The 20,022-nt window shown below is 45.6% G+C and overlaps 1 protein-coding gene across 1 annotated transcript; it reads right to left on the bottom strand.

Annotated features, from left to right (window-relative positions):
* Window positions 1–1,805: 1,805 nt before the first annotated feature.
* Window positions 1,806–13,575, bottom strand: Lgals3 (galectin 3). Its single transcript, XM_031362351.1, has 6 exons — window positions 13,491–13,575; window positions 6,953–6,974; window positions 5,858–6,223; window positions 4,666–4,754; window positions 2,857–3,022; window positions 1,806–2,078 (listed from the first exon to the last, which is right to left on the bottom strand). Exons 2-6 carry the CDS (start codon window positions 6,968–6,970, stop codon window positions 1,923–1,925), a joined length of 795 nt encoding a protein of 264 aa, XP_031218211.1. The 5' UTR covers window positions 6,971–6,974; window positions 13,491–13,575; the 3' UTR covers window positions 1,806–1,922.
* Window positions 13,576–20,022: the final 6,447 nt, after the last annotated feature.

Raw genomic sequence — 20,022 nt, 5'->3', positions numbered from 1 at the left:
TTTTCCCTTTAACAGAGCCAGCTGCCATTGGCAAGCTTGAGAGAGAGAGAAGAACCTTTACAAAAAATCTGAAATTGCAGGATGCTGTGAGCTGCTTCACATGGGCACTGGAAAGCCAGTCCTCTGGAAGAGCAGTGTGTGCACTTAGCCGAGTCGTCACTCTAGCCCTTATTTTATAAACCTTTAACTTCAGATTGTAAAACATTGCTGATACAGGAGGGAGACGGCTCAGAGATCAAGGCACTTGTCCTCTGACACCACGTTCATGTTGTGACATATTCCAGCCCTTCCCCCACATGTACGTACGTACGGACATACATACGTGCATACGTACATACATACATACATACATACGTGCATACAGTAGAACATAAGTAGACAGCTCAGTGCCTCAGACAGCACTCGGTAAGTAGCAGAGGCTAATAGCCTTACCCTGTGTTGTAATTTGGTCTGACTATGAGCCGCAGTTTGGAAGAAGACACTCCACACATAGTAGGAACCTTATAGGTTTAGGATTAGACACTTTCAAGAGAAAGTTCCATCTACTTTTGTCATCAGAGGTAGATGGGTTTGGCTTTGGGAAAAGATGGTGTTTATCATGATGCCCAAACAACTTATTGGAAGGTTACATAAGGTGTTTGCAAAGAAGAATGTTCCTAGAATGCCTCCCCTTACCAAAACATGAGGATGGATGGAACGGCCCCCAGTGGGTGATGGAAAATGGATGGGGAAATTGCCCAGTTGGTAAGGTCAGTGCCCGGAACCTGCCTGCTGGAAGGAGAGGCCCAGCTCTATGCACATTCTTGTCCCGTCAGTTGCGATTGCAAGTGCTTGCTTTTACAGACCTCTTGACTTCTGTTTTTCCTGGACACCATCTTGTGACATTCACCAGTTTAAACTAATCAAGAAGATAACGTTGTAGAACAAAGAATTTTGACCTTTTCCTGCTTTGAGCTTGCTCTGATAGGAAAGAAAGTGTTAGATATGAGAATAGACATAAAAACCAAGACACAGTCTCAATGGTGTTTAATACTCGTTTGAAGGCAATGACCCGGGGCTTTAAAGGAAAAATAAGTTTAAGACCAGCCTCCATGATAGATATTTCAGAACTATATACCTGGTTGTCCCCTAATTGCAGTGGTGCTGATGTGGGCGACCTGCTCCCTGTCAGACTCAAGTGTCTGCGTGGTATAGGGTAATGACAGAAGACAGTGTGCAGGGTCAGGCCTGGCAGCAGCCTCACATTGCTCTTTCCTGTGCCCTGATTGGCCCTTATCTAGGGTTGTGTAAGTTCACCCTTTTATCTTCCTTTGGAATCGCCTAAGTAACAATTCTACCCAGATGCCGATGGTAACTGTCTGCTGGTGAGTTGGTACTGGTCAGCATATTTCCTTTTTAAAAATCAGGATGGTTTATTGATAATTACATATTTCCCTTTACATATTTACACTGCTCCAAATCAAAGCATATAAAGATAGGCAGCTGGAGGCATCGGTGGACCTGACCTGTCCTGGCACCTCAGGAAGAGACATGCAAGTCTAAGGCGTGAGTGGGCAAGTCAACCATCCACCCTTAAGACAACTCTCACAGAGGATCTGAGTCTGGTCCCCAGCTCTCTGGTCAGGCAGCTCCAGCAGGCCTGATGCCTCGACAGTGAGCAGGGAACCTGCACCCATGTGCACAGACACACCACACACAAAATTTAAAAGGCTAGGGATGTGTAGCTCAGTGATAGATCACTTGCCTAGCATTCACAGGGTCCTAAGGGTTGACCCAGTATCAAAAAAACCAAAGCAATAGGTATCTCTCGGCATGAGACTGTTTATTAAATGGATGTCTTACAAGAAGGATAAGGAGAGATAAATGCAAAGTTTTCCGCTCATAATGCACACAGGGCCAGTTTCAGGGTTGCCCCTTCTGGCTTAGATCATGGCGTGGGAAGCGCTGGTGAGGGTTATGTCACCACTGATCCCCAGTTGGCTGATTTCCCTGAGGTTCGTCATCCGATGGTTGTACTGCAACAGGTGAGCATCATTGACCGCAACCTTGAAGTGGTCAGCTTCAACCAGGACTTGTATCTAGGAAGCAAACGTGGGAAACCGTCAAAAGCATGCAACAGCCAGTGCGGCTGAGGCACCCCCATGTGTGTTTTCCAGGACATGCTACTGTCTGCCATGCTTTGTTTTCATCTGTCAATTTCTATGTAAAGAGGGAAATATATATTGATTTTTAAACCAGTGTAGCCTTAGTTCAGGAAGTTCATTATTTCATTTTACTTTTACTTCTGGAATGAAAAATGAGCCAGGGCAGTAACTGAATAGCAAAAATGAATCTAGATTGTCAGATCTAAAACACAATAAAAAGATATCAAAGTCATCAGAAGAACTCAGGAGGCAGATCTCTGAGTACCAGGACAGCCAGGGCTACAGAAAGAAACCCTATTTTCTCAAAACAAAACAAAACAAAACAAAAGTTTAGTGTGGCCTATAATACCTAAAAGTTAAAAACGGCAACATAGGAAGGAATTCCTTAATGACAAATTTATAGCCAGTTTTGGGAAGGCCTGGAAATACTTTTCCCCATAGTTAATGAACATTCATCCTTAAATCCTGTAAGTGGAGTTTTGTGATAGAGAAAAGCAATGTGCTATTGGAAGAGTGGAGAGGTACCCTGGCAGTGGGGAGGCTCCTGAAGGAGCTGGAGAACTGTGCTGCTCTAGCCTCATCCCTAGCCTGTTGAGGCTGGTTGCCGGGGTGGGGAGGAAGATTGGCCAGGTGTCTAGGACAGGTTTTCAGGTGATTCCCCTTGCTAAGAGAACAATGTGCGCATACAGCTGCAGCTGCAGCTGCAACTTACTTTGAATGGCTTGCCGCTCTCAAAGGGGAAAGCTGACTGCCTTTCTTCCCTTCCCCAGGTATTGTTCTGCTTCGTGTTACACACAATGACTCTTCTGTTGTTTTCATTGAAGCGGGGGTTAAAGTGGAAGGCAACATCATTCCCTCTCCTGAAATCTAAAGCAATCCTGTTTTAAACCAGAAATAAAAGATAATTAAAGTTTGTATCAAGTCAAGAACATCTAACTTTCTAAAATGCAAACTCTTTCATAGTATGTTGGAACTGGTTTCCTGTTGTAGAGGCAAATAAGCCACAGTATCAGATCCAACTCAAAAGAACAGGCACATCCTCTCATTCATTAGTGTGATCGCCTCGAAAGGCAAGTCCAGGGGGACAGTATGCCTTGTCTGTTCATTGAGACAGGATCTCACTATGTAGCCCAAGCTGGCCTCCAGCTTGTGATTCTCACCTACCTTGGCCTCCTGAGGGTTGTGATTGCAAGTGTGTGTCACCAGCTGTGTTGTTTTGGGGTCGTTCCTGACTATAATGCTCTCTTCTCCTCACAGATCTACTCCTGTGTACTCAGGCAAAGGCTTCTAGATACCCTCAGAGCTTTAGACTCATCCTAAGAGCATTTTGTACCTTGCTATAAATGATAATAATGGTTCTTTTCCTGCCCTGATAGAATACTCTTTAATATTTGTCAAAAGCAAGTGAGCTACCTAAGAACTATCAAGTACCTGACTTTGTCATGGTAAACCGGAAAACAGCAGGGTACACAGATGTAGTTAATGTTTCCTTCCTGGTTGCTATGTTGTAAGATCAGGACATGCCACGCTATGAGGTGGGACTGGCGAAAGTGCCACTTGAACTTTCTGACCCTTTTTGTTCTTGTGTGTTAATGCAAACACAAGTCTGTTGTTAAGGGACTGGCCCTACTGAGTGTCTTAAGGTGAGCTCCCTACAGTAACACTAGAAGCTGATGTGTGTGATTTAGACCTAACAGCGATTCTTTAGGTATTCTGAATAACTTAGGAGCAGTTGGGAAAAGTGACTCTAATGTTTGGGTCCATTGGCACTAGTCCTCCTGTGAACAGAGATTGTCATCTCCATCACATAAGCACTTTATCACCATGAATTTCCTAGGATGTTTTTGTCGGTTCACACAGTTATTTTTCTGTTTACTATTTGACCCAGAATCAGTTTTGAACTGTCAGTACACAGACTACATCACTAGTGTTACTGGAACTAAATTATCTAGTGCAGTAGCCCTCAATTATTAATGGTAACTCTATAGTTCTGCATTATGTTGGAACAGGTTATATAAATACATATTTTGAAAATAACACACTCACACGCATATATATATATGGTTGTATACACACACACACACACACACATTGGAGGAGGAGCTGAGAATTCTACATCTTCATCTGAAGGCTGCTATCAGAATATTGACATCCAGGCAACTAGGACTAGGGCATCAAAGCCAGTGCCCACAGTGACACACCTATTCCAACAAGGGTACACCTCCTAGTAGTGCTACTCCTTGGGCCAAGCTTATTCAAACCACCACAGATGGCCCTCACTCTGCACTCACTCCTGAAGATCAAAGCATATGGCACACACCAAGACACAGAGTAGAGGATGTTACCATTCACTCTGTAACAACCCAACAGAAAAATGACATGGGATCAAGTACTGATTAGGAGATAGTCCATGTGATAGCCCAGCTTGGATTCTAATGTGTAGTTTACAGAATCTCCTTAATTAAGATACTCTTTATTTCAGAACCATTCAACAGATTGGTTATTGGGGTCACCCTTGTACCTGTTTGCGTTGGGTTTCACTGTGCCCATGATTGTGATCAGCATGCGGGGCATGACTCCTCCAGGCAAGGGCAGATCATAGGGCACTGTCTGGGACAGACAAGAATTCCAGTGTCAGTAAAGCATTGTGCTCTCTTGGGGAATGTAAAAAGTACATTGCAGACATTGTTACAATGCATGTGACCAACACAGAACCCTGTGTAGATTCTGAAGCTACATTGTCCAGGGCCTAAAGAAATGGAAGGTAGAGAGTGTTGTTTCCTGTGCACACAAAAGTTAATTGGGAAATTAACAAATTAAGGACCAAATGTTCTTAGGGCTGTTTAAACCCCATTTTTCGTCCACGGGACTCATTTTTTTGTAACATTTTAAGCTAGACTGTTGACCAACAAAGGTCCCTGGGTCCTTTGTCACATGACATACAGCACTGTAATTCTGCTCCCTGAGGAAAGATTTGTGTCACTGGGGCTTCTGTGCTCACAGGTCACCAGCAGAATGCTTTGCATGAGTCTATGTTGAATGAGCACTTCTACTGTTCATTCCACAAGTGTTGAGCAAAGTGCTTAAGGTGTGGTGGACATCCCCAGAGCGCTGTCCCTGCCTCTGGTCTCTCCTTTATGAAGTTTCCTCCTAGGTTCTGCCATCTCCCAAACTCCCATCTCTCCCATTAGACCTTGTATATACTTCCTGGAGTTGCTCCCAGTGGGTGGGTGAACTGGAAGGCGCCTTGCATGGGTATGAGATGGAGGAGTCTCCCCTACCCCACCATTTCCCTTTCCTGCATCCCTGGTGTGAGCTAAAGCTTTGCAGCTTTGAAAAGCTCTCAGTATTTCCTAGAGTTCTAGGTATAAACCACCCAACTCAGTGTTTATTAATAATACAGCTTTGCCTTATAGAGTAATTAATTTTTTAAACAGGATCTCTATGTAGACCAGATTGGCCTCATATTTACAGAGATACTTCTGCCTCTGTTTCCTAAAGGTGTGCACCACTCATTACTATAATCTTAACTTGATTTATATTCAAGCACCTTTATCAATGCCTTATCATAACAAGTCACAGAATAAATTCAATATGAACACATTCCTTTTCCCACTTGACCAATTACACCCCTTAAGACATGGCTCTAAGCATGTCTTCCCTAATGTCCTTTCCACTTGTACAGCAAGTCCATGAAACAACTCCCTCCTTACCAGTGGTCCGGCAGGGGCACCATAGGGGCCAGCAGCAGGATAGGCCCCAGGAGCACTGGGGTAGGCCCCAGGTGCCCCAGGTTGCCCTGGGAAGGCTCCAGGGGCAGTTGGGCCAGGATAAGCTCCAGGGGCATTTGGGCCAGGATAAGCTCCAGGGGCAGTTGGGCCGGGGTAGGCACTAGGAGGAGCCTGTCCTGGGTAGGCCCCTGGAGGAGCCTGTCCTGGGTAGGCCCCTGGAGGAGCCTGTCCTGGGTAAGCCCCAGGATAGGAGGCCCCTGGGTAGCCCCCTGCCCCAGGCTGGTTCCCCCATGCACCGGGATATCCTTGAGGGTTTGGGTTTCCAGAGCCAGCTAAGGCATCATTAAGCTGTAAAGAAAGACAAACAATTAGAGGATGGGACTCCTTGACTACACAGAACTCAGGAGACTATAGGAATTTGTGATCTAAGAAGCTGAGAGAATGGGAGAAGATTCATACTCTCCCCTCTGCTATTTTGCCTATTCTGCTGTTTTGAGTTCAATCCTCTGCTGTTTTGTATGGTATTTTATTCTGGTCTCTCATCATCATTGCAGAACAGGGTGGGTTAAGCTCTTCTAGCTTACATCAGGAACTGGTTGGTTATAAATACATGCTTTCTAATCAACATGAAAAACAGCTTCAGGGGCTGGAGAGAGGGCTCAGCGGGTAAGAGCATAGACTGCTCTTCCAGAGGTCCTGAGTTCAAATCCCAGCAACCACATGGTGGCTCACAACCATCCATAATGAGATCTGATGCACTATTCTGGTGCGTCTGAAAACAGCTACAGTGTACTTACATATAATAAATAAATAAATCAATCTTAAAGAGAAAAAAGAAAGAAAACCAGCTTCAGGTGTTGTCATAAGCAGACCATGCCATGGTCCCACTGCTTCCAGGAGGGACATTGCTGCTGTGGAGATTAGGCCCCTCCTTGGAATCTGCTGCTGGAAAATCAAGCTTACACCCAACAGGCCTGAGCACACAAGTGAGCCAGAGGGAAAGCTCCGTGGTAGAAATAAAACCTTTAACCCATACGAGTGTGTATGGGGCGAAGAAAACAGACATGAGATACTTACCGAAAAGCTGTCTGCCATTTTCCTAAGAGAGAAAAGCCAAAGGGGGTTATTGGTATTTGAGCCTAAATCATTTTACAAATCCTCATGAGATTAAACATCCCAAATAGTTCATGGGCAATTCCAGTCAGTGTACAATCATTTTGCCTAAGTCAATGGTGCTGGACCATAAAAACATCTTGTGAACAGGCGGGGATACATTCTAGCTAAATTCCAAACCCACTTAGGTTGTGAAGTCAGACCTTGATGCCAGGAGCTTGTGTTCTGAAGCCAGAGAGTAAAAGACCTTGAGGGCTAAGGAGTAGGTTGAGAATTTCCTGCCTTTTCTTTCAGAGAAAGTTGGTACAAGGCACAACTTCTCTCGGCTACCTGCTTCCCTGGGTTTGTCTATCCTTGCAAGGATTCATGGGAAGATCAGTCCTCCTCTCTTCCCAGCCACAACCCTTCTGGGACATGAGAGGAAAGCTATCTGTTGGTTCCTATTGAGATCTCAAAGACAGCTGACATGGCTGCTGCCTGGTTATTTATCCTCTACTGGCACACCCTGATTCCTGCTCTGAGCCATCACTTTCCACACAATCACCGGGTGCACAGATCAGCAAGGGACATGGGACTCATGCGCACAAGAGTATGGTCCGTGCCGCCAGACTCTGCCAGGACATTCAAATCTGAGAGCTTGGTGGTGAGCTGGGGAGGGCGATGGTGGTAGACAGATTACATTTGGGAGTGTGTGGTTGGTTGGATTTTGAAGTGTTTTAAGGTCTTTCTATGTAGCTCATAGAAACTTATGATCCTCCTGCCTCAGCATCTCAAGTGTTGGCTGTCATGCCTGCAGTTTTTTTTTTTGTTGTTGTTGTTGTTGCTTTTTGTTTTTTAAAGGTACTCGATATTCCAAATAAGACAGCAGTAAAACAGCCAAACAAAGGTGAGTCGGGCGGCAATGGGAACAGAAGCAATCGCATTCAAGATACTGCCAAACAGGTTTGCCTTACACAAAGCGGCCACGGGGCTGGTTTGCAGAAATAGCCTGTTTCCACCGGCTCTTGCTCCTGTGCCACACCTATAAAACCACAAGAAGCCTGGAACCTGTCCAACTTTTCAACAGATCCCTCAGAATGCAGCAGAGAGCAGCTTTGGCCTGGAAACTTTTCTCTCTTAGGGTGCTGGGGATTAAATTAACAGCATTGGCATATTTGACAAACACTCTAGCACCAAGCAACGTGAGGGCAGCTTTGGAAGGGGGTGTGTTCGATCAGAGCTCAGAATGACTACATCATGTTGCTACCGTGAGAATTACCTGGACCTGGAAATATCAGACTCTTCTGACTTTATCTGCCCACCTGTGATATTTTACTCAATTTTCTCAAGAAGTAACATGATTAGGCGAGCATAGTGTCTCATGCCTGTGAGCTCAGCATTCTGTAGCATGAGAACTACCATGACGTTGAGGTCAGCCTGGACCACACAAAAGCTCCAGGGTCTCATTTTGGCCTTGACCACTTCCTGTAGTCCCCCTTCCTCAGCCTCCCAATGGCTGGGATCAAAGGCATGAGCCACAGTTCCTGGCTTCAGAATCTTCTTAAGAAAATAAAACCCAGGGTGGACAGAGTGGCACACAGCACTCTCTGTGAGTTTCAGGCCAGCTCTGGTCTACAAGCAAGTTCTATACCAGCCAACGCTACATAGTGAGATCTTGTTAGGAAATAGTTTTGAAGTTTAAAGTGGGCAGAGAACTTAGCACTTTTGATTGACCTTTTCCCACCCCTTCAGCAATATCTCTGCTTCAAGCCATTAGATGCCAGTGGCACACTACCCTATAACTGTGACAACCCTAAATGTTTTCAAACATAGGCCAATCTCTAAGGCCAAAGGCACATTTGGTTGAAAACTACCAATCCAGGCTGCTGGTGTCTATCCCTAGATAAATGTACATACGAGGGGCCATAAAAACCCACAAGGAGCTTCAGTCTTTCAAAGTAGCCAAGTTTATGAGGAAGGATGGTCACCACCTGCCACCTCAGGTCTAGGGAGGCTGAGGCAAGTGGGTAGACCCTGTTTCAAAAACAAGAGTAATCTATTGCTGGGCATGGTGCTGCACACCTCTAATCCTAGCACTCAAAAGGCTGAGGCAGGAGGATTTGAGCTTACCATTAACCTAGGCCACATAGCAAGACTGTCTTCAAAAACTAACCAACAAACACTTCCCCCTATAGACATCCCTTTTTTCCCTGTTAAGTATGCCACAGTTTTTTTTTAAAGATTTATTTATTATTATATGTAAGTATGTGTAAGTAGCTGTCTTCAGACACACCAGAAGAGGGCATCAGATTTCTTTACAAATGGTTGTGAGTCACCATGTGGTTGCTGGGATTTTAACTCAGGACCTTTGGAAGAGCGGTCAGTGCTCTTACAGCTGAGCCATCTCTCCAGCCCCCCACCCCCTTTTTATTTTATGCCACAGTTTTAAGAGACTTGAAGATTTACAAGTTAAACTCTTTTTTTTTTTTTTAAATATCTGAACTGGTCTTTTTTTAAAATTTATTTATTATTATTATAAATGAGTACACTGTAGCTGTCCTCAGATACACCAGAAGAGGGAATCAGATTTCATTATGGGTGGTTGTGAGCCACCACGTGGTTGCTGGGATTTGAACTCACGACCTTCGGAAGAGCAGTCGGTGCTCTTACCCGCTGAGCCATCTCTCCAGCCCCCAAGTTAAACTCTTAAGCCTGAAGGCCAAACAACCTAACTTTACCATTCTCTTCAAAAGGTGCTGTATTAACAGAACACCAATCAAATTATGTTTAAAGAATGATACATTGAGAAAAGCTAGCGGACACGTCCACATGCTTCGTCCTGCCAAAGCCTCTGGTCGGGGCTGTCCTGGTCCCTTTTTCAATCTGACCAAATGAAATCCTAGAGACAGGATTCATTTGTGTGTCCTAGAGGACTGTGACACATGTGGGCCTTGGATGACACTTTAGACAGCGCTGTGACACATTCCACAGGATGGCAGGATAATGACAGCCTACCAGCGCTTGTACAGTGATTTCCAGCTCCCAAAGAACGTCCACAGAGCTGTTTTTATTTTGTTAGCAATCTGGTGACACTGGCTGGAGAAAACATTCCCACTGTGAAGTGAGGAATCTGAGAGCTGATTCAGTGGCCAGAAGCCATATCACTGGCATCTTGGGGACAAGGGCCCAAGTTTCTTGACTCCTAGTTCAAGTTTGTCCTATACTAGTTTAAAAGTGTGCATTTTGATGTTTTAAAATAGAATCCTTCGACATGTTTAGTTTCTTCCCTGAAAAATTCACTGGCTTGTTCACCCAGAGCTACATAGCATGCTGAAATAGTAAACAGATTTAAAAATAAGATAGAGCTTTGGCCAGAACATTAACTCCGTGAATCATTCACCACATGGGCTGCTGAGTAGAGTGCTTTTGGGCACAGTCACATTGTTAAGAAAAACCACATTTTAACCAATAAATTGCGTTTTTCCAAAAGAAGTACTCTGCTTTTAGGTTTTTTTTTTTCTTACAGTATTTACTTCTCAAACATAGATTTTTTTTTAATTGAAGTGTATCTGTGTGGGTATGTTTGTCTGTCTTTGTGTGTGTGTGTGTGTGTGTGTGTGTGTGTGCTGTGAATGTGTATATGTGTGTGTGTGCTGTGAGTGTGTGTGTGCTGTGAATGTGTATGTGTGTGTGTGTGTGCTGTGAATGTGTGTGTGTGTGTGCTGTGAGTGTGTGTGTGTGTGTGTGCTGTGAGTGTGAGTGTGTATGTGTGTGCTGTGAATGTGTGTGTGCGTGTGCTGTGAATGTGTATGTGTGTGTGTGTGCTGTGAGTGTGTGTGTGTGCTGTGAATGTGTATGTGTGTGTGTGTGCTGTGAGTGTGTGTGTGTGTGTGCTGTGAGTGTGTGTGTGTGTGCTGTGAGTGTGAGTGTGTGTGTGTGTGTGCTGTGAATGTGTGTGTGTCAGTTGCAGTGAGGATTTAGACTTTGGCTATGGAGGGATCGAGGCAGATAGGCACCTGAATAATAAAGAAGACCGACCCAGGACATCCGAGCTCATCCGAGCAAGAAGTAAGAAGTGTGTTTATATATTTCAAGACAGGTCTTATACTCTTTGGCCCAGTTTGGCTTGGAATTCTAAATGTAGCCTGTGCTGGCCTTGAACTTGAGATTCTCTTGGTTCTGGCTCCTGAATGTTGGAATTATAAGCACTTACCCCACACCCACCTAAGGAAAAGTTCTTTGGAAAGCATCTATGCATGCTCAGGGGCAGAGGCAGGTGGGTGTCATAAATCCAGACCTGCCTGATGTATGAAGTTCCAGACAGTGCTACCTGTGAGACCCCATCTCAAAAAATGATAAACAAATGCTTTTGGCCCAGTGAACTATCTCATTGACTGGGAACCCTTGAATAGACTCATTCTATATAAAAATGATCAATTTTTCCAGAAAATCCTCAAGCAATTCTCTACCTCTTCTGCTTTGTGTATAATTTAATGAGCCATCCATTAAACACTTCTAAGCATAAGCATGAAAGACTCCATTAAAGTCCTCTCCAGAATATGGAATAAGTACAGATTTTAAATCAAACTTCTAAACATTCTGATTTTAGGAAGCTAGTCTCCATCAAAGATAAATATGACTATCCTGGGGAAAAAGTATAAATATGGTGCATATCTGTAATCCCAGCACTCAGAAAACCATGGTAGAAAGAGTGTCATAAGTTGAAGGTCAGCCTGAACTCTGTACTGAGTATGAAGCCAACCAAGGTTATATATTATAAGACCCTATCTCGAGAAACAAGCAAAACAAAAGCAAAAGTGATCAGTGACCAAGAAGGAGACAATTGCTAGGTATGGTTGTACTGATCTGGAAAATCACAAGTTCTAAACCAGCCTAGACCACATAAGAAGACTCAGTCTGAACAAAACACTCTTTCAGACCAGCATTCCCTCTCCCCACCAAAGACTATTGTGGCAGAAGAGCAAGTGTTTTGTTATTAAACTTCAATTTTTATGAAAACAGTTGGGGGTGGTAGTTTACACTGTTAGTCCCTGCACTTGGGAGACTGAGACAGGATTGAATATTGAAAGCCAGCCTAGGCTACATAGTGAGTTCCAGACCTGCCTAGGCTACAGTGGTATCCGGCCTCCCTGCGATGGTTTGTATAATCTTGGCTCAGGGAGTGACACTTTTAGAGGGTGTGGCCCTGTTGGAGTAGGTGTGTCACTGTGGGCGTGAGCTTTAAGACCCTCATCCTAGCTGCCTGGAAGCCAGTCTTCCACTATCAGCCATCAGATGAAGATGTAGAACTCTCAGCTCTGCCTGCACCATGCCTGCCTGCACACTGCTATGTTCCTGCCTTGAGGATTATTGATTGAAGCTCTGACCTTGTAAGCCAGCCCCGATTAAATGTTGCCCTTTATAAGGTCATGGTGTCTGTTCACAGCAGTAAGACACTCCTTCCCCCACCACCACCAAAAGTAAATAAATAAAAATACGGAACTGTAAACTTGAACCAAACAACTTGGAATTTCAGAAATGGGTAGCTTTTACACACTGTGATTCCTGTTGTTTTCCTCAGAATTAGCCGGGTCACTAAGTCCAAATGTTCTCATGATCCAGAAACCCTACTCCCCGGGGGTCGCTTTACAAACATTCCAGTTTCTTCCAGTAGGAATCACTTGCTTCTCCTAGGGTTAGCCAGAATCCTAAACCTCAGCCTCAATCCCTTCTCCCACCCACCCCCGTCCCATCATCGATTCCCTGCATTAGTAACATAATTCAGAATAAATGCAACTTTTGAAAGCCTCTAGCTAAGGGTCTGCACTCTGAGACAAACAGTGCCACACCCAAGACTTCCTCCACCCAGATCTAGAAGTTATTGCACAAATATCCACACTGGTCAGGGATGAGTCACTTGGCCTACAAAAATTTTTAGAGGTTACAGTAGCTCTTAATCCTGACACAGGCGCACTGGGGCCTGGGCAGCACTTTTCTGTGTGGTCAGCACGCAGGGAGTGGCTGTAGCCCATGCCTCCGCTGAACCTGGTGGAACTCATTGGCAGCACACAGCAAGATCGCTAGTGGAAGTCTCCCAGGTGCGCCAAAGGGGTCTGCTGGCCAAGTCGGAATCCTGGGCGATGCCTGCTGAGTCGCCAAACTCTCACTCCCAACTGCCAACGTGCCAGGAGGGGCACCTGATTCCTATGGCCAAGCTAGGGGCAACCGCTTGGAGGTGGATCCACAAGGTGGATCTCTGTGGATTGTGGCTCACTCGAGCTCAGGGCTTCGAAGGCGTGCCCAGGGCCCGCTGGAATCCCGCCATCCCAAAGAGACTTAGTATGTAGGTCGTGACTAACTTTCTCCGAGAGTTACCCGCAGGAGAGCCACTGCGTTGGACCGGTGCCTGGGACCCTGAAGGTCACCTCCCGCAGGGCTGCAGAGCCCCGGCCGTCCATCTCTCGAGGCCAGCCCTTTCCTGGTACACCGAGCAGCACGGGTCCCCTCGCCCCGCGCCACTCACCTGGTTGATGCTCCGTGCGCCGCTCACTTGGTTAGTGCTCCTCCCGCCGCTCCGCTAGCTGTTAGAGTTGGGCGGTGGCTCGGCGGCTTCTAGTACACTTTTCCCGGGGCCCGCCCTCCCGGGGCGGGGCAGCATCCCTCGCCCTGCAGGCGCCTGGCTGGACCGCGCCCCTCGGACCCCGGAGCTTCCCCATGGTGGGCTGGGAAACTCCCGCCAGCCTGGGCCCCTCACCTGTGCCTGCAGTGGGCCCTACCTGACCACACCCAGACTCTCAGTCTCACCCGATTCCCTTGTCTGAAGCTGCCTGTCATGGTCTTATCCTGCCCCTATTTCTTTCACCTGAAGCCTTCCCCAGAAATGAGAAGTGACTTTGAGTGTGAGGGAAGGAAGGAGCCTGTGTCCCTGACACGTCTGATATGTAAGAGGTGCACCTGTTTGCATTCACTCCTGCTCTGAATTTTGCTGGGCTTGGTACCCTAATGTACGTAGTAGGTTCTCGGTGGGTATTTGTTGATTGATAAATGAATGAATGAATGAGTGTGGATTAGTAAATGAATGAAGTAGAATGAATGGGTGAATTGCTTCCTAAGAAGATGTTTTCTCAAAGATTGGAGTAGAGTATAGCACAGCAAGGGACAGTTAAATCAAGAGGACAGGATGTATGTAGCTCTGTCTGTATGAAAAGTTTGAACAGCCGCTTTTGCAAGAAGGCTAATAACCAGTTTGGAACCATTTATATATAGATAAGAACTTGAGTGATGTGGTTAAGGATATTCAAGATAATTTTCCCCCGGTTTCAGATAACATCAGCTAACATCCACCAATGCTTATGCACCCCACGCTGTGCCTACGGCTTTACATACATTTATGGAGTTGGCATTATTTTAATCCTATTAGTCCAAAGCAGCCCCACAAAAGGCCAGTGCTGGTTCTAAACAGAAGGACTCTGGGCATGCAAACAGAAGCTTAGAGGTGGCCAGCAATCTCCCTTAGTCTTCCCCAGAATGCCTACCTCAGGCAAGGGCATCTACTTCCCCGTCAATCCCAACAGCTCAACCCCCCTTCTGCTGACTTCTCCCCACACCCGGGGGCGGGTGTTTGTTGCCTTGGTGGTTTGAGCCCAATAAACTTTTCTTTCTACTCATTCAGTGGTTTCGCTGTGCCCTTGCTTACAAATCTCCTTTTAGGCATGAGAAAATATGGGTGAAGAGAGTTAAGTGTAATCTGGTAAGGGTGCTTGCTACAAAGCCTGACAGCCTAACTTTGATCCCTGTAACACACGAGGAAAGGAGAGAATCAACTCTTGAATGTTATCGTCTAAGCCACATACACATGCTCACATGCATATGTGCAAACATAAATGCATTTTAAAATATTAAAACATGTAAATAAAATTTTAGAAATTAATAAATGTATTTTCTTTTCTTTTTTTTGTTTTTTTATTAGATATTTTCTTTATTTACATGTAAATTTCTCCCTTCCCAGTTTCCCCTCTAAAAAAACAAAGAAACAAACAAAAACAACAAAAACAAACCCCAGCTGCCTCCCCACTCCCTATGCCTGCCATCCCACCCTCTCCTGCTTATTGGCTCTGGCAGCCTCAATATAGTTAGTTATGTCCTGAGAGGCTCTGACAGTACCTGACTAATACAGATGTAGAGGCTCACAGCCATCCATTGAACTGAGTACTGGGTCCCCAGTGAAGGAGTTAGAGAAAGGACCAATGGAGCTGAGGAGTTTGCAGCCCCTTAGGACGAACAACAATATGAACTAACTAGTACCCTCAGAGCTCCCAGAGTCTCAACCACCAACCAAGGTCTGCACATGGTGGGACTGATTGTTCTGGCAGCGCGTATAGTGGAGGATTGCAAATTCGATCATCAATGGGAGGAGAGGAGCTCGGCCCTGTGAAGGTATTTTCTTTTCTTTAAATCACTGAAGGTAGGTGAGGTGGCTTATGCCTTTAATCCTCTTGGGATCTACATGCTCTTGGGATGCAAAAAATGGGCAGATCCCTTGAGTTTAAGGCCAGCCTGGTCTGTATGGGGATTTGAGGCCACCAGGGATACACAGTAAGGCCCTGTTTCAAAAACAAAAATTAAAAACCCAATGGCTGTGGCTACTGGCTTCTGTTAACCAGGGAGTAGTCTAGATGTCACTGGCTCTCCAGATTTCCTGTAGTCTCTAAAGGAATCAATTATTAGTGTTTTAATAAATAGGCTCAGCCAGTTTTCCACAACTAGAGGGAAATGGGCATGCAAACTCTCATTGGTCGGGGCACTGAGGAGGCCTGCTCTATTCTCTCGGATAGATTTACAAGCTCTACAGAGCCTGTTGCTGGTGATGCATTCATTGCTGCCCCTCTAAGCTTACACACGGAAGTCACTGTGTGGCTGGAGAAGAATTCGGACACCAGGAACTCTCCTCTACACAGGTAGCCTGGCAACCAGTTTGTTTGAATGAGTCACCTGTAGATGATTAGCATGTGGGCAACAGGGTGGGCCGAGAGGAATGCCTTGAGTCTCTTAGGAAAACACTTAAAGTCTTAAGATGGTGAGTCAGGAGGACGCTCTCTTACAGTTAGCTAGAAGTGGATAGCTAGAAGTGGACAGCCGAAAGGTTGCTATGGAGATAAGAGATGAGTCACACTCTTGCCCTGTGGGTAACCTTTGGTCTTTTTTAGAGATCGATAAAAGTTATGTCTTTGTTACTTAGACTTACTTATGCCAAAATGACTCATGAGGTCAGACTTATGTCTTCACTGCCAATCGGAGAGAACACTTCTATGCCAATTTCCTGCCAAGTAAAGCTAGAGAAAGGGTCTTGCTGTATCAAGGAGTGCCCGGAGTTTACAATCTGTATAGGAGCAGTAAATGACTCTTTAGAACCCAGCCCAAAGCCTATATAAACGCTTTCAAAATAAATGTACAAGACAATCTCATAAAATGGCTGGATACCGATGACTGTGCTGTTTGAAGTTAAGGGGCAAACTCGACCTTGACCCTCAGCAAATGGTCACCTGGTTTCTTCTGATACAGAGATCCTAGGACTCTGACTTAATAAACAAATGAGCAGACAGTCAGGCAAAGGCCCCCAGAGCAGCCTCATACCTGACAGAAGCTGGTGGAAGGCACCTGAAGGAAGGACCTTCAGGTAGAGAAAGCCAGGAGAGAGGGGAAACATACTAAAGCAGGCAAAGGAAATCTGAGGGGGGTGCAAATTAATTAGTCACTTTTTAAGTAGGAAATTTAAAATTGGGGAAGAAGGCTGGAAGTGGAATAGGAAAATAATGAACATAGAGCACCATGGTGGGGGGCTGCTTAAAGATGGCTTAGCAGGAAGGTGTTCCCACCAAGACTGATTGACCAAGTTCAAGCCTCTAGGGGCCACGCAGCAGGAAGAGAAAACCGACTCCTACAAGTTGTCCTCTAACCTCCATTCATGCGCCACGGCAGGCACATGTCCTCCCACACACCAATAACTGAATGTAATAAAAATTAAAGCATGAAGAAATATGAAATACAGCCAGAAGAAATTTCCCAGAAACTAGCTACGCTGTGCCAAATAAGGAGAGATGCCCCACAAAACTTGCAGCCTTAGGGAAATACAAACAGAACCACATTGACAGGAACTCTCATAGAGAGCAGAGAGTTAGAACAACCTGGAAAGAGGAGAGGAAAAGATTTTCCTACCTCTCACATCTGATCCACAGCAAATTTCCTGGTTCTGCCTGTGTCTACATCCTGTCAACACGTCCAGATGATAACTGAGAATAGGAGCTGACCTGGGGACATTTGGAGCATGTAATGCTCATAGCTGGCTTCTGAGTTGGGAGCCTGGAACCTTTGGGACAGAAGCCTTCGTGTCATGAGGACACTATTTGTGCCTTGAAGACAGAATACTTCCCAGTGTTCTGGAGCTGAGGCACTGTGGATCATCCGCTGCTAACGTCTCAGCTGTCTGAAGCTGGGCCTTCATTTCCGGTGTGCTTAGCAGGGACCCAACGTATGCCTCGGCCATTTTACAATCCGTGGCTGCTGTGGTGGAGCACTGCAACCTGGGTGCTTCAATAACAGACACTCACTGGCTTGCAAATGTGTAGGCCGTAAGTCCAAGAACAGAGTTATTTCCTCATCCTCCTCCTTCTCTTCCTCCTCCTCCTCCTTCTCCCCATCCTCCCTGATCCTCCTTCTCCTCTTCTTCTTCTTCCTCCTCCTCCTCCTTTTTGAGCAGGGTCTTTCTATGTATCCCTTGCTGGTCTAGAACTTCCAATGTAGACCAGACAGGCCAAAACCTCATATCCTCCTGCTCCTCCTCCTCTTCCTCCTCCTTCTCTTCTCTTCTCTTCTCTTCTCTTCTCTTCTCTTCTCTTCTCTTCTCTTCTCTTCTCTTCTCTTCTCTTCTCTTCCCTTCTCTTCTTTCTTTCTTTCTTCCTTCCTTCCTTCCTTTCTTTCTTCCTTCCTTTCTTTCTTTCTTTCTTTCTTTCTTTCTTTCTTTCTTTCTTTCTTTCCTTCCTATTTATGGGATATCCTTTCTTATTCTTTGACAGTCTCAGACATGTGAGAGTTAGTTTCCTCTTTGGCCTCTCTCCTTGGCTTGGAAATGACTGAATTCTGTCCAGATCCTCATATGGTCTTTCCTCTATACATCTCCATGTCCCAGTCCTCTCTTCATGGAAGGCCAACAGTCATACCACAGGATCAGGGCTCACCTGAGTGATCCCATGTGTACTTCTCAGTTCCTTAAAGGCCCCCACATCCAAATTCAGTCACATCGAAAGGTACCAAGAGTTAGGTCTTCAACATGAATGAAGGAGGGCACAGTCTTATCAAATAGGACTGAGGAGTCAATTGTCCTGTTAGCTAAAGTGGTTGCTGGCACTTTAGCTGAGCCAAGGCCTAAGTACTGAGAAGGGGATCCCTAAGTACTGAGCATGGAGGAAGCAGGTAGCAAGGACACTGGGTTGAGCAGGGAGACAGGACAGACAACCCACATTGGGTGGCTTCTCATCTCTCTCTGAATGGCCTTCCTGCCACGTTTGAAGGGGTGGCCCTGGCCCTGTTGGAGCTTCTTGACTCATTATTAGTTGATTGAATCAGAGGCAAACTAAACTGCTTTCACAGGCTGAGTGTTTGGATTTTCCCATCGGAGTATGAGTCTGGGCCCTGAGAAACACCAGGCAGGTGGTATGGGGGCTGACCCTATGCAGTGTTAGCCTCTAGATGTGAGAGACATGGTCTGAGATAAAGAGGCTTGGAGCATAGGGCACGGCAGGAAGGAAGGAGCAGTGACCAGAAGGAAGTCTAATGACTCAAACGTATGACAAAAACCTCATGAAACCCAGTCCTTTGAGGCCATTCTGAACCGGAGCCAAGAGCCTCACATGAGGAAAGAGAGAACCATCTCTAACAGCTTGTCCTCTGACCTCCATATCCAGGCAGCGGCGCATATGCACAGGCTCACACATCTACCATATATTCAGTCATGTACACCATCATAAATAAATTTAGAAATAGGTAGGTAAATAAATAAATGATTAAAAAACAAAACAATTCCTTTGTACCCTAACTTAAAATTTTGATTTAAAAATTAAAACAAAAGACAAGGAAGCTTGATGAAACTTGGGAGGCTGAGGCAGGAGCATTGTGAGCTTGATCTAAGCCTGGGATACCTAGCAAGAACTATTGAAAAAAAATAAGAAGAAAGGAAAAGAAGAGGAGAGAAGAAGAAGGGGAGAGATAAAAACAGAAGGGGAGAGGGAGGAGGGGGCTTTGACAGAGGGAGGAATAATACTCGGGTGGGTTCTAAATATTTAAATACCTGAACTCATGTCTGCATTTAGACTGTGCATCTCACTCTTGACCACCCTACCTAGGACCCTTTTAAAGCATCTAAAACTGGGGCTGGTGATATGGCTCAGCGGGTAAGAGCACCCACCCATAATGAAATCTGAATCCCTCTTCTGGTGTATCTGAAGACAGCTACAGTGTATGCATTTATAATAATAAATAAATCTTAAAAAAAAATAAAAGCATCTAAAGCTTAGACTGGCTAACGCTGGTTTCTCTCACCTGCTGCAAAGGCATTCTAACTAGGGCAGAGCACAGGCTCCCCTAACCCGCTGGCTCGTACAGGACTGAGTGTGCTGGATCAGGCATGAGCCAGAAAACACTGGTTTCCATGCGTGTTACCATGGCTACATAACTCCAGGATTTTCTGCATGAAGCCCAAACCAGCCACCCAACTTCCCCGAGGAACGTCTTTTCTGGGAGCTTGCTGTTGGGGTAGCCCTTCCAGGCAGCCCCCGAGCTGGGGCCTGAGCTTGCACAGACCCTCCACTGTCTTCCCTGACAGGTTCTTATCAGTTCTCCTTGTCACATTGTTGCAGACTCCAGGAACTCTTGTCACACTTCCTGTCTGCACGTCAGCACACTCTGTCCTTTTCTCTACTCCAGAGTCAGGCTCTTCTTCCCCCCAGGAACACATGGGCTTGCTTAATAGTTGTTCCTCTAAAACTAAAAAAAAAAAAAAA

Source organism: Mastomys coucha, unplaced genomic scaffold, assembly GCF_008632895.1.
Source record: "Mastomys coucha isolate ucsf_1 unplaced genomic scaffold, UCSF_Mcou_1 pScaffold9, whole genome shotgun sequence".
Taxonomy (NCBI): domain Eukaryota; kingdom Metazoa; phylum Chordata; class Mammalia; order Rodentia; family Muridae; genus Mastomys; species Mastomys coucha.
This window is presented reverse-complemented; position numbering and strand designations above follow the sequence as displayed.

Bases quoted from the DNA above. Each gene is read 5' to 3' on its own strand.
- Lgals3 (XM_031362351.1), bottom strand. The intron at 3,023-4,665 runs GTACAAGGGTGA...GGTTTAAAACAG, and splicing joins GTGAAACCCAACGCAAACAG to GATTGCTTTAGATTTCAGGA. The intron at 2,079-2,856 runs GTAAGTTGCAGC...TTTGCTTCCTAG, and splicing joins AGAGCGGCAAGCCATTCAAA to ATACAAGTCCTGGTTGAAGC.